Consider the following 14,481-nt stretch of genomic DNA (forward strand, 5'->3'; position numbering starts at 1 on the left):
AGTGTTGTGGTTCTCCTTAGATTTATTCGGCTGCTCCATATACACCTTTTCCTTCAATACCCAATATAGAAAAGTTGTCTTCACATCATATAATTTAACTTTTCTCTCCTTTTCCATACATAAGTTTATGGGGATTCTTATTATTTTTATTCTCGTTACAGGGGCGAAAGTGTTATCGAAGTTGTATTCTGGGCGTTTACTTCATTCCACAGTCACAAGGTGAGCCTTGAATCGCTGCTCTTCTGTGAATGGGTCCTATTTAATTTTCAACACCCACTTGCACTTTACAACTTTCTTTTCATTTCAATGTTTTACTGTATCCCAAACCTTATGTTTCTTCATTGATTCCATTCTAATCTTTATCACGTCTAAATATCTGTTTTGGAGTTTCTTTATCCACTGTTATCATCGCTCGATTTTGGCTGTTAATCTCTCTAATCCTGGGTTGCTCTCCTCATCTTTCGTTCTTTTCTTTTCCCATATCTGCGTATTTCTAACACGTCTTTTGTCATTCCCTTCTTTCTTTTCGGCTTCTTTACACGAGGTTGTATCTCTGCTGCTTGTGTATCATCTTCAATATTTTCATTTTTTCCTCCATCTTCTTGTTTCAGGTTATTTTCCTCCTGTATCCTCTTTATATGGTTCATTTTGCCCCTTCTCCATAGATTTACCCTCGTTGTTTAGCCCAATAAATACCAAGTTATTAATTCTCTCTCCATTTCGTTCCTTTTTATCGCGTGGTAGGTCAACTTCATTTCTTTCTTCGTCGAATTTGATGTTACACTGTATTTGCCTACACACACCCTATAAGTGTTATTTTATTATATAATCAACAAGTATTCCTTTTGTTGTTTTTGATTTGAATTTTCTCTTTATCCCTTCTGTGTCTAACAGATATGATACGCATCTAAATCTTCTAATGTAACTTATGTTCGGCTTTCTCTCCTTTCATTGTTCGTACGGGGTTCTATCGTACTTGCTATATTTAATTATGTTTTTCATATGTGCAATTGTAGCTTTATATTTCTTTCTTCCAACCATTCTTTTCAACTTTTTGCCTACAAACTCTCCCCCATTATTCGACTTGATCACCTTCAATCGTATCTCAATTTCGTTCTCTTTTTCAATGATCAATTTTTCAGTTCCTCTTCTATGTCTTTCTTTTCATAGAATAGTGGCACAAAAGTAGCTTTCAGATAATCATCGTCTATTATGCACCTCTCTCCACTTCTTAACAATGGTTTGATTAAACCAATTAAATCTGTATGCAAAAGGTCTCCTTTTCTCTCATTTTTTCGTGTAGTTTTATACACGTTCTTCCTTGTCTACACGCCTCACACCGTTGGTTTATTACATTTAACTTTTTCATACCCTCGATAAAATCTTCATTCATATTTAATTTTTTTTTCGTTGTTGTTATCTTTTCCTCTTTCAATATTCTTGAATTCACATAATATCCATTACTTCTATTTTTATACACTGCAGCATAAATTTTGCAACCGAATAAGTTTTTATTTAGATTTTTCACACACAAGACGTTTGTTAGTCTAATTTTGTTTTTTACCTCTGAGTTCTACATTACGTCTTTCCAATTCCTTCTAACATTAACTTTTTGTCTTCTTTAATGATCAGTGTCACATCCCTCCTTTTCCTATTTAACCATTAAATGATTTTGATGACTTGTTCAGCCGGAGTCCTAAGAGCCATTCAGAGGCGTCTTTTCTCACACACTCTCATCACTTTTTCTCATCAGTTGTTCGTATCTCTTTTCCATACAATTTTCCATGACTGTACCCTCTTCTTCTGACGTATTTTCTATTTGCACTCTGACGATCTCTTCCTCTTGTTTGTCCGTAACTTTTACTCTTTTTGCACTCTACTGCGATATGATCAAAGCTTTAAGAATTCAAACATTTCCTTCTCTCATGACGAATGTTAGTGACAAGTTCTTTCCTTCCATATTTATAGCAATTTATATCCCATTTGGGGATTCTCTTCCACCTTCCTTACCTCCTTGTTATCTCTTAACGTCACATTGTCTTCTTTTTGCTCTTCTCAGTTCCTCTTGTTTGAGCGCGTATCTTATTTCATTCACAGTCAAATTCTCGCCGAAACTCTAATACTCACACATTCTAGACGAATTCTTGCCCCATATTCTTTAAAATGTACATTTCTAACTTAAAATCTTTTACAGGTTTACCTAGTTGGACGCATTGTTTCCTTAGAACCTTCGTTCCGTTGGGTTTTCATCAGTATTTAATATAATCATCAATATTTTTCTCTCATATAGATTGCATAACTCATTCAGTGGTCTTTATCACCGCTGTATTTCAATAATAGACACAATGGTCCACGTAGCATAATTTTCGTCGGCCCACTCGTTCCATGTTTTGTAATTGTTATTGGTCTTTGATTTCAATCACTCTCTTTCAAAGTTTCTTTGATCTAAGGATTCCCTATATGTTCTCCGTTTACAAGAAATACTTACCGTTATTTAACGATTCTACTGCAGCTATATTCCATGTGTCGGCCACGAGTTTCTTAGTATCGTATCACAGTTCTCTTGAAGTTTGTTAGGAATGGAAAAAAGGTACATTCAAGATGCGTGTAACTAATGGAAAAAAAAAATCGGAAAAAATAAATAATGAAGTTCAATATAACTCACGTGGCGAATAATTACACAAAATCTCTTTTACGAGAATCAAGATCACAAATACTTGTTTCTGTGAATTTTACGTTACCATTATATTTTTTGTATTGTATTTTATACCATTTATAATTCTGATTGCAGAAAAAAACAGTTTAAAAGTTAATAATTCGATACTCGAAACTTGCATTTATTCCCTCATCTATCATACATTCAGACTTCTTCGTGCATTCTTAAAAACTCTCCTCAGATGTAACCGATTAACATAAACATTCGATTTCAATCTCTTCAAGTCGTTCCCGATCACTTGTTATTCACATTTCAATTACAAGTTACTCACTCACAATACACTCAGCCACAACTCAGCAAATATTTGACTCATCATATATCATATCATATCATACATTTAATCAAACTTTTTTCTTGCAACCATAAAAATATTGCCTTAAAATAATATTTTCGTTTCATCCGGTGTATGGTACGTGGTCCACGGTCCGTGAAGCCTTTTTGCGTGACACGACTTGTTCCAATATCCATCGCTATGACTTCGTTAAATGTTCGAATTTCGAATTATCACTTTGACGTAATATTCTACACATTTGAAACTTTAAGAAAATTAAAAAAAAAAAATCGATTTTTTTTCACCGTCAGAGTATTATTCGCGAGGGGGATATGCGGCGTTAAAATAAAAGTGATTTTCGACAATTATTTTATAACATAAAAGACTGCACATCGTTGATTGTAAGGTTCATGGAGAATAACATTTCTTACTGTGCAAAAGGTCTATAAATTGTAATGAAAAAATTTTATATCTTAGAATGTTAAAAAATATATATGAAAAGTGACGAGAAATTTAAAAATATATATTATTAAGTGACGAGAGTTTTTACATTATAAACAAATTGCTGAAAATCAATTAATTACTTTAATTTTAACGTTTTACTCCAGTCTCCCCCGTTAACCTTGTAGTTACAGCGAAATTAACCGTGTAGTTATACCCCTGTGTGAAAAGCTCCTCCGTTAACTATGCGTAAGCAACAGCTAAAAGATTAAATACTCTTGCTAAAGCGTTAGTGAGTGAATAAATGCGGATAGAAATAATTAAAGAATTTACCATGTATTTAAATTATGTACACGGTTCTCCATGTGAGAAAAGCAAGTGATCAGCTATAGTAGAGTTTTGTTAAAAGGAGATGCTAGTGGGTAGCCATTATGGTAACGAACTGTTCAAAAAGATGACACAGATGAAAGTCACTATAATGTGTACAGCAGCTAAAAAATGAATTGGTTTTTTCTTTATCAATTTCAAATGTTGAACAAATCCAGTGATACATACGATACATATATAATTATATGTAGCGATGATGTATAAATTTATAAGAATTTTCCAACATATTTAATAAATTTACAAGAAAATGTATGAATATATAATAAACTTTTAGACTTGTAAGAAATTTATGAATTCGTAAAAATGAGTATAGCCGAATAAGAAATGAAATATTCCTATAGAAAAATTAAATAATTACATACAATGAAAATTATATTGTGCGCGTTATATTCTAAAGTATGTCTGGTATTTTCAACGACATTAATGCAATAGTGGTAAGGGCATTTGGTTAACGGTTTGACATTTTCATTGACTAGAAACTATACAGTAATATAGCATAATATAATACTTTACTTTATTCATTTTATATTCACTTAAAATACAAAGCATCAAAATGAAAACTATACTAATATTTAAATATTTTCATGACCGATTATAAATTGTAATAATACAAAAATATGAGTATAATATTTATAAATGTAAAAATGTCTTATTTAGTTATACAGAAGTAGATCCAGTGGCAATAGCACAGGATGGTGTGGAAATGTTTAAAAAGGAAGGTTATGAAATCATTATTGTTGATACTAGTGGCAGACATAAACAAGAAGAGTCCTTATTTGAGGAAATGCTTCAAGTTGCCAACGCAGTTGTAAGTAACTTGTTTCTTATCAATACTTTATTACTAAACATTGATCAATTATTACAATTGAATTAATTGTAAATTGTTAGAGGGAGATACTACGCGCAAAAAAATACAATTACATATATTGTAATGTAATTACTTATTGTTAAAGTTAATGAATTAAATATGGCAAGATTATCAGTATTACGGTTACTGAGGTTGTTTATTTTTTAGAATATTTAAATCTTAGATTACGGACTGCACGATGTTCACACTCACAGCGGGCGTCAAGTCATAGGTGACGTCCCCCACGATTGCATCTGTTTATTTTTTGAAAGTTTTATATTCGATTTTTACATTAAATTTACACTATTATGTTTCCAAAAAACTACTATTTTCAAAATTTCTACTTCTATTACGAAATGTTTCTCACGAAAACGTAATGGTAAATAATAATTGAAAGTCAAGTAAATATACTTATGTAGTACAAATGAACAGAATAATCTCTCTTGTATCTAATTTGTATACCATAAGGCATCTGTTCTCAACTAGCGGGGCACTAGCTTTGCGAAAACGTTGGGATAAATTTTGCGTTGTTGAGTATATGGTTATAGAAATTTGTGTCAAATCAAGGGAATATGGCCAGCCTGAAGCTACCCTTTCTTCTTTGCCCGCGTTTCAGTCTGTCATGTTAAAGATGGGACCTTCTGTATGCGTCCGATTCAACGCTTATTTACGTACGCTTATATGTTGAAGCAATGATAATATCTTTGTCGCAATGTACATTCGACTAAACAAAATCTGACTACACTACTACATTTCATCAAGATTTATTTAACGTATCCGTGCCTATCTTGAAGGTTTAAACGGACACGGCATTCATAGGCCCTAATTAGCACGTCCGCATCACCACACTTGACTGCAGAGCTATCAGTACTGTGCCAGATTGCAAATCCATAGCGTACCTGTTGACTACAACAGTGCACAAGTTGATATATTTACTCCGTAACTTAACACCGTGAGAATTAGTTCTGCTCGAGATGTAGGCTACACTGCCACTACAATGATTTTTCCTATGGATCAACGTATGTAGAATGGTATCATCCTCCTTGTTTACTTTTGACTCAGGAAATAAGACCAGTGAACGGAATCAAAAGAACCACTCACTGAGACGTTCAACCATCATTGATCCTTGTCATATCGTTTAAGCTATAGTGAGGTCTTCTTCTTACCACATCGGGTGGGCATTACCAGTTATGTTATCTTGTAATTTATCGCAATGCTACACCATTACTTCAGGTATCGTAGACGCATGAGATGTAGGCATTGTCCCCATAAGCTAAAGCGATCACGGGAAACATGTGAATTGTCCACTTGTATCATTTGTGCCGTAACAGTTACTCTCCTACGCAGACACAATGTCACTATTTGCTAATTGTAAGTCAGGCAGTTCTAGAAGTCTGCCGCGTAACAAAGAACGTGAACGAAACAAAACGTGACAAAGTGAGATACAGTGATAAAGTAACATTGGCATAAACCTTAATTTATAATATTAACTAGCAATAGAACAAATATATTTCTCACGAGATTCTGCAATACGATTCTAATAAATTCTGCATAATAATAATTGTTAAGGATAAGTATTAAAATTAAATTAATTTTTCTTGTTTTCTTACTCAACAAATCTTCCGAAGAGTTGCTGTTGTCTACGGCAATTTCTAGTAAAGCATCTTTGTGCCAGTTTCTTTTTTTCTACTTTATCCATATGTCTGCAGAAGTTTGCCCATTCAGTTGATGTTATACCATTTAATGTATTGTAATTACTACAAATTTCATAAATGTACGAAGTCGCGAGTATGGAATCTTATTACATAATTCTATTCACATATATTTAAGAAACTTAAAAGTATTCTTAATACAGATCTAGACAAAACAATAACAAACTCTATTTAAATTTATGATCATTAAATAATGAAACCTATGTCCTACACTCTTGAAGAACCACATACAAGAGTAATGTGGTTCAACATAATCTAAACACATGATTCGATTCTAAGATAACAAAGTTTTAAAGAATGGATCACGAATGATCCGGATACCGGAAAATTAAGTTTCATATTGTTAGAATCAAACAGTTACCAAATACATATTGTAAGAAGCCGGTGATCATCTTAATTAGACCTAGGGTGCGTTGTTGTAGCTGCATTTTAGTTACAGTAAAATGTGCCACTTTCTTGACTCAAACTGATGTCAAGGCTTGTATGTATTGTCCGACGAGGAGAGTAAATGGAATAGACCGAGAATGAGATAAAGTGAAGTAACAGTGAGCGAGTAACCAATACTTCAAAGCGTTTCTGAACAATTTTCGATTACATGCAAATAAAAATAAACAGAATAAGATCGTGTTTGAATTTATTTTTATCAGGAAACTTTACCAAAATGTAATGAAGAATATAAAATTGTGTAAATCCTATTCATGGTTAACTTGAAATTTCGGCCAACCAACCACGTGTAAGCCAAAGCTCATTCGCTATTCCTGTTTCATTGTCAATGTATCCCGTTTGCATCCTGGGTCGAATGGTACACGCGAGGCTGGACCACAACTCGAGATAAAAGACGTTGTATAATTGGTTTTCAAGTGAATTGATGGTTTTTATATAGCCATTCGAAAGCGAGAGTTACTCTAATAATTTTAGTTTCTGAAGATTAATGATTTGGAGTGACTTGCGCTTTGATCCTTTATTACAATTTCCTTAGTTTTCTGTTTTTAAATGTTCTGCGTAAAAAAAGTTTAAAGAAAAATTATTTTTAGCAACCAGATAATATCATCTTCGTAATGGATGCAACAATAGGACAAGCCTGTGAAGCTCAAGCAAAAGCTTTTAAAGAACGTGTTAATGTTGGTTCTATCATTATCACAAAACTTGATGGACATGCGAAAGGTGGAGGTGCTCTTTCAGCGTAAGTTTTTATAATCCTTAAAATAGTTTTGGTGAATGCTATAGGTAAATGGAAAGATCAAGTGTCCTAACTCAAATTTGACTTACGATCAGCCATTGGATAGTTATTGACAATTTGTGTCAAGTATCAATACTGTAACTCAATTTGGAAATACTAAAGAGCAAACATTGAAAACCAAATTCTTGCCCGATTTCTCTAACCCTTTTTCATGATTAAATTTTAATAGAAACATTTTAGCTACTAAAATACACATTAAAGATGTTTTTTTAAAATTTAAAAATTAAAAACTGAAATTGTAAAAATTAAATAGAAAATAGTAGTTTTCTCTTGAAGCTATTGCAGAATCAGATTTATATTTTTACAGTAAATATGGTGCGTCGTGATTCAAACAATTAAATACTGCGTTTTGTATGTCAGAATAACGTATACGCCGAACGTTAGTACATCCTTTTCAAATAAATGTTGTATGTGATCCTAACTATGTTTACATACAACAAACGAGCACAGGAATTAAAACAACTGAATAAGTTAATTAAAACTACTGCGTACATTACTTGCTAAAATCAAATGAGGCTCCCTCTGGGGTTCTTCCATTCCCGTCTGAATGCGATACTATACTTTAGACCGAGCCTTCATTACATTTGGTGAAAATTTGTTTTTAAGAAACAAATTTTAGAAGATAAAAGTTCTTTATAATCGTCTCATAGCTGTTGCTCCTTTTCTTAAATTATTATTGAAGATTTTATTTCCCCGCGTTCGTTGTAGGTGTTTTGATTTAATCGAAAAACTGTTTATTATAGAATACCTCAATGTATTTTAAAATGTAACACATTCTCCAATTTCTATACTGGTTTATTAACTGTAAATACAGTAAAGATTGCATACAACACTCATTTGCAAATTGATGATTAAAAGTTCGATGTATATATTAATCTGACACAATAAGAGAAGCGATGTTAAACCAAAAAATCTAAAAAAATTGATGCGAATAGAAAAAATAATAAGTACTTATATAAAACTATAAATCTAGTTCCGCTGTAGCTTTTATGCATTTTTTATTTCTTTCTAACTTGGATTTTCAATTAAAAAATTTGAGATATTTTGTTATACTTACCTCAATAACTAAAATGTATCTGATTTCATTTAAAATTTGTTATGCCATAGGTTAGGAGAAATTCGTTAAAAATATGATTTCCAATGTTACTCTTTACCGCTACACCCACAAGCTAAGATGCAGAGTAAGAACTTGGTACAAATCGATTTTTTTTATCAGTTATTGTGCATCACAAGTTGAATTTGGCTTAGGCACATCTTCGACCGGTCTATTCAGTTCTACACTTTCAATAGGGTCACTCGACATGAAATCGGACGTTAAATAGAGCACGATTTTAACCATGTAGCAGATATACACCCTACATATCATGATTTATCCCTTACTCCCTAATACTGCTCTGAAAATAGCTAATTAAGGAGGAAAAATAGAACTATATTCTCAAATTTTTCTCAAGTTTTAAATTTTGTCTTGCTATAAATAAAAATTTAATTATATTTATTTAAAGTAATTGTTTAAAATGTGGTAAAGCAATTCTTTTCCTAAGATGCAATAATTTTTATTTGGTACTTTAATGTTTTCAGTATCAGATCTTAAAGATTCATTTTCGTTCGATTTCGTGAGGATTGGCCCCATAAAATATCCTTAAAACAGGTTCCGTAATACTTTTGTATATTTGCATGCATTTTATGTTATCAAACAATACCTAATTTAGTAATCACAATAAACAGTTTCCATTAATATTAAAAATAATAATCAAATAGTGACATGTAATTATAAAAATAATTCATATTTCTTATATACAGTGGATCAAAAAAGTAAATATACACTATATTACAGTATTGTTTCGTTATAAGTAGGTAGTTGTCTACTTGGGGGACAGCGATAACTTACAACGAATCAGTTTCCTATTTTGCAATTTTGCAAAAATTGACAGACTGCTAGTGAGCGAGACTGTACATGAGGGCGGCAAACCATAAAGAGTTGCTCGAATTTCAGTGACTTCAATTGTATAGGGGTACAGGAAAATAAATATCGTTTTTCTTTTTTTTTTAAGGAAAGGTTATTTAAATTTACAAAATGTTAATAAATTGTACCAATACAATTATTTAGGCATGAATAACTCAGAAAAGCAGTGAAGGGGATAGAGAGACTATTTACAACGAAACATGAATGACGATCTATAACGAGATAATACTGTATAAGAAAATTCCTCTAATCTACAGGTCTGTTTTTAATGAAAGTTTGTGTGCATGTAAGGCATACTGGGTCACGTATGATAATTGTTTTGTTGGCAGAAAATGTTCTGCATAGGATAAAATCAAGATCTGAAAATTCAACATTTCTTCATTTTTGTTAATACAATTTTTTTGGAGGACTTTTTCATAGTTGAACAATAGAGCACTAAAAACTGAACATTTTTCGTAAGAAAATTTTTGTTGTATAAAGAAAATGAAAGTCTAAAATTAACCTTTACAGCGACACTTTCTCTTCGATTTCTTAAATACAACTTCGTAATAGTGAAAAATATAGCAAAATTTTTCAAATGAAAAATGTTCAATTCTTAATGCTCTATTATTCTGTTGTAAAAAGTTCCTAGAAAAGTTGCATTAAAAAAAAAAAAACCTTAAAACTTGAACTCACTTTCTTAAAAAAATTTCGATTGGATAACAAAATTTATAAATGCACTATTATACTTTGCATGCACACAAACTTTCGTTAAAATCAGTCTTACAAGTAAGAAGAATTTCCTTATAATATAGCGTACGAATACTTTTTGGAGTGACTGTACGTTATTGTTATGCATTAATTGTACATCCTGTTTCTACACATTGTGGTTCATTTATTAATTAGAAACAAATTGTGGGCGACGTCCAAATAAAATATGTTTATTCAATTCTTTTGTACATTTTTTTTATGCAAAAATAAATTTATTAATTGATCTTAGTTACTATTGATTTTCAATATTTCTCTTAATACGTAAGTATAATTCCGTAGGGTTGCTGCAACACAAAGTCCAGTAATTTTTGTAGGTACAGGAGAACATATAGATGATCTTGAGCCTTTCAAAACAAAACCTTTCATTAGTAAACTATTGGGTATGGGTGATATAGAAGGGCTTATAGATAAAGTGAATGAATTAAATCTTGATGATAATGAAGAATTACTTGAAAAAATCAAACATGGTCAATTCACTTTGAGGGATATGTACGAACAGTTTCAAAATATTATGAAAATGGGTCCGTTTTCTCAAATAATGGTGAGTTCTATATTTATAGTGAGTCTATTCATGTACAATTATGTGAGTATTAAATATCTTGTTACTTTAAATCCTTACTGATCTACATTCCTCTTAACCCCTCAAGTGGCTGACGAGAGTATAGCTTCGTTTCTTTATCTGTATATTTGTGAAAATTGTTCGCGATTTTCACTATAACTGTTTATGCTTTTGAACAATTTATTTATTTCCCACTTCCATATGACTAAATTCAAGTTTAAAACTCGTGAATTTACTACTTTTATTTTTAGTATTTTTTAATTATTCTGCGGTAACATCGTAACTCGTTGAGGCCATGGTTACGATTGATAGAACTGAATTACATTTTGACAGAGCATATCTGTCGAACGAGTTCATTGTACGATCTAAATCCTTTTAAGAACTCGACCATTATAATATATAGATTTCATAAACAAATCTGATAAGGAAGTCAAAACCAATCTTATGCTGAATGGAGAAAGTATCACGATGAATAATAGCCAATAGTAGATGTTTATTAATAGAGCGAACGAACTGTGGCCTCAATGTGTTTTCGTGAATAGGTTCGGTGTACGAATCCAGGTTGCTACCGAAGACACATTGGTTACATTTTAAGAATGAATATTTCATATACGTTTATTATATCTTTTATATTTAAGAACAGATGTAAACTTTCAAACATTTATACGTTATTAATAAGTTGTATGCTTGTATTTCAAAGTAAAGGAAATACTTTTTTTTAAATAGGGGATGATTCCTGGCTTTAGTCAAGATTTTATGTCGAAGGGCACAGAGCAAGAGTCCATGGCAAGACTAAAACGTTTGATGACTATTATGGACAGTATGAACGACTCAGGTTATTCTTTTTTTCTAATTAAATAAACACTTATCATTGAGTAGAACGTAAAATATTCGCTTGAAGATACTGTTGTTGTTGATGGTAATGGATGTATATATATATATTATAGTAGATTATAGTAAGACGTGGTATTATAATAGGTTTCTCTTTATACTAAAGGTAGATCAATTATGTATAAAACTAAACTAATCATGTGACAGCATCTTTGCAACTTTCCTCTCTTACTACGTCTTTACAAATCTCTTCTCGTACTCTTACTGTCCCAAACACGCTTCTTTCGCACTTTATATCCTTCGCGCGTTCATTCCCTTTCATTCTAATCCTCAATCTCTTTCACTTCAGACATTTGGTCACGTTCGCCCGTCTCGATCGTTCGTCTTTTCCAAACACTCTTCATTTTCTCCGGATCACACGCATTTCCTTTTGCTCTCACGCATTCTCACACTCGGTCGTCTTGCACGACCCCCTGTAAAAAATGAAATTACAAAAATTTTTGTTTCATTCTTATGAGACCACACTGTGATGTTTTCACTTCTAGAACAAGGACCAACTTTTCGCGCATAAATAATATATACCATTCTCACAGAAAACCTTACCGCTCTGTCAAGTTCTTATGTAGTTCTTTGCACATACCTTTATCGTTTACGCGAAAGCTATAAACACTTCAAACATAATTTTTATTATATTATATTCATTATATTCACTAAACTGTATGCAAAATTTAAACCAAATAGGTAACCCGCATTATGCAAAGACCCCTTGTGACACATTTGTAATAAATGGCAATAGTTGAAGAGTATAGAGACTATTGACACAAATTAATATTTCTAGAACTGGACAACAGGGACGGTGCAAAATTGTTCAGCAAACAACCAGGCAGGGTAGTAAGAGTAGCACAAGGCTCCGGAGTGACAGAAAAAGAAGTCAAAGATTTAATTACACAGTATACAAAGTTCGCAGCTGTCGTGAAGAAAATGGGTGGTATTAAGGGATTATTTAAAGCTGGGGATATGACTAAAAATGTAAATTCAACACAAATGGCGAAACTAAATCATCAAATGGCAAAAATGATGGACCCAAGAGTTTTACATCAAATGGGTAAGTTGTTTATTGATTTGGTAAACATATTCTTTTTCGTTGTTATAGCGTATCATTAATGCTATTAATTATCTTGCGAAATTTATAAAAAGGTATATAATTCGTGATAAATTATTTTGAATTTGTTTAGTTACTAGCTATTGTGACAGTATACCTTTATTCACTAAACTATAATAGAATGGTTTTTCTATATTTTCTATTCTTCTTCAAAAACTTTAAATATCTAAATATCAAACCAACGGTGCATCAAACTGTACAGAAAGCCATAATACTTAAAATATGTAATATTATAAGAACCTTTTTAAATAACACAACCATTCAGAAAGAGAATGGTCTAATCTCTAGAAAGGTAAGAGAAGTACTTGTTGCAAGTCTGTATTCTATCATGAAACCAACCAGCAAATGCTTTGGAGGAACACAACAACAACAACAACAACAACAACAACAACAACAACAATAATAAATATCAATAAATAAGTTTCAAACGGAAAGAGATGCATACAATGACATGGACGTGTGTTGTCCGTGACGGATTTATATTATTTTTAATAAATACAAATTAGTTCTGTGGTATCGAATTTTCCATGTCCGCTTGGACCTTCTTCGAGCGCAGGCCTAGAAGAGATAGCGCGTGCGGACAGACCTGTGTTAGGATAAACACTTGGCGCCGATCTGTTCGCTAGGTTTCGTGGAAGGCACAAGTATCCCTTTACAGGGGGTCTTGCGAGACGACCGAGCGTGAGAATGCATGAGGACGAAAGGGAATACATGTGGTTCGGAGAAAGTGAAGAGTGTTTGGAAAAGACGAACGATTCGGTTGACCGAACGTCTGAAGTGAGAGAGACTGAGGATTAGAATGAATGAGAATGAATGTGCGTGACTATGTAGAGTACGAGAGGAACGTTTGGGGCACAGTATGTCCACAGTATGTCACAGTATGTCGTAGTATGATAGAGTATGTCCACAGTATGTCCGGAGTGTGTCGCGGACGGTATGAATAAAACGACGTAATAAGACGGGACAGTAGGAAAGACGCACTAAGACGAAAGACCAGTAAAAGACATAAGCGACAAAAAAGATAAAGACGCGTGCCGAGGGCATCAAGACGATAAGTTTAGTCTTATACGCGGTCGATCCACCTTTAGTGAAAAGCGAAACTAATCACCAACACCACGTCTAATACTAATAACACTGTAACTTATAATATACTTAAATATACATCAATACACCGCACGAGTACAACAATTATTTGGGGGCTCGTACGGGGATCAATAACTCAGCACATTCGTCCAGTGATCCGAAGAAAGCAACAGTTCTTTTCGCTATAAATAATTTTCAAAATATTAATGATTATTACAAATATAAAATTATACTCATGTTTTCATTACGAGAAATATATCTATTCAGTGATAGTACCTAAACAGGAACGAAATCATTCTGTTTCTTAATAGCCAACATTTTGATCAGAAGACTACGCCAATGCCGTTAGTATTCTCTTATATTCGGTCTCACTGTGAGTCACCGTTTTCAGCCGAAAGCTAATTCTTACTTGCGATTGTAGACGAGGCAATGGACTACGACAATAGTGGGAATGTAAACACACTATGCGTTTTTCTCGTGGAAAATTAATACTGCCATTCAATGGAGAAAAAAAATTAA

At 32.6% G+C, this 14,481-nt stretch overlaps 1 protein-coding gene across 2 annotated transcripts in view; it reads left to right on the forward strand.

Moving 5' to 3' along the window:
• Positions 1-14,481, forward strand: part of Srp54k (signal recognition particle 54k) — a 31,961-nt gene that overhangs the window by 17,081 nt on the left and 399 nt on the right. For both annotated transcript variants that reach the window (XM_076316174.1, XM_076316173.1), the window contains 5 exons: positions 4,473-4,623; positions 7,409-7,557; positions 10,607-10,868; positions 11,613-11,721; positions 12,556-12,822. In XM_076316174.1, coding sequence (XP_076172289.1) covers positions 4,473-4,623; positions 7,409-7,557; positions 10,607-10,868; positions 11,613-11,721; positions 12,556-12,822 — 938 coding nt within the window. The remainder of the gene's footprint in view (positions 1-4,472; positions 4,624-7,408; positions 7,558-10,606; positions 10,869-11,612; positions 11,722-12,555; positions 12,823-14,481) is intronic.

This window comes from Ptiloglossa arizonensis, chromosome 7 (assembly GCF_051014685.1).
Source record: "Ptiloglossa arizonensis isolate GNS036 chromosome 7, iyPtiAriz1_principal, whole genome shotgun sequence".
Taxonomy (NCBI): domain Eukaryota; kingdom Metazoa; phylum Arthropoda; class Insecta; order Hymenoptera; family Colletidae; genus Ptiloglossa; species Ptiloglossa arizonensis.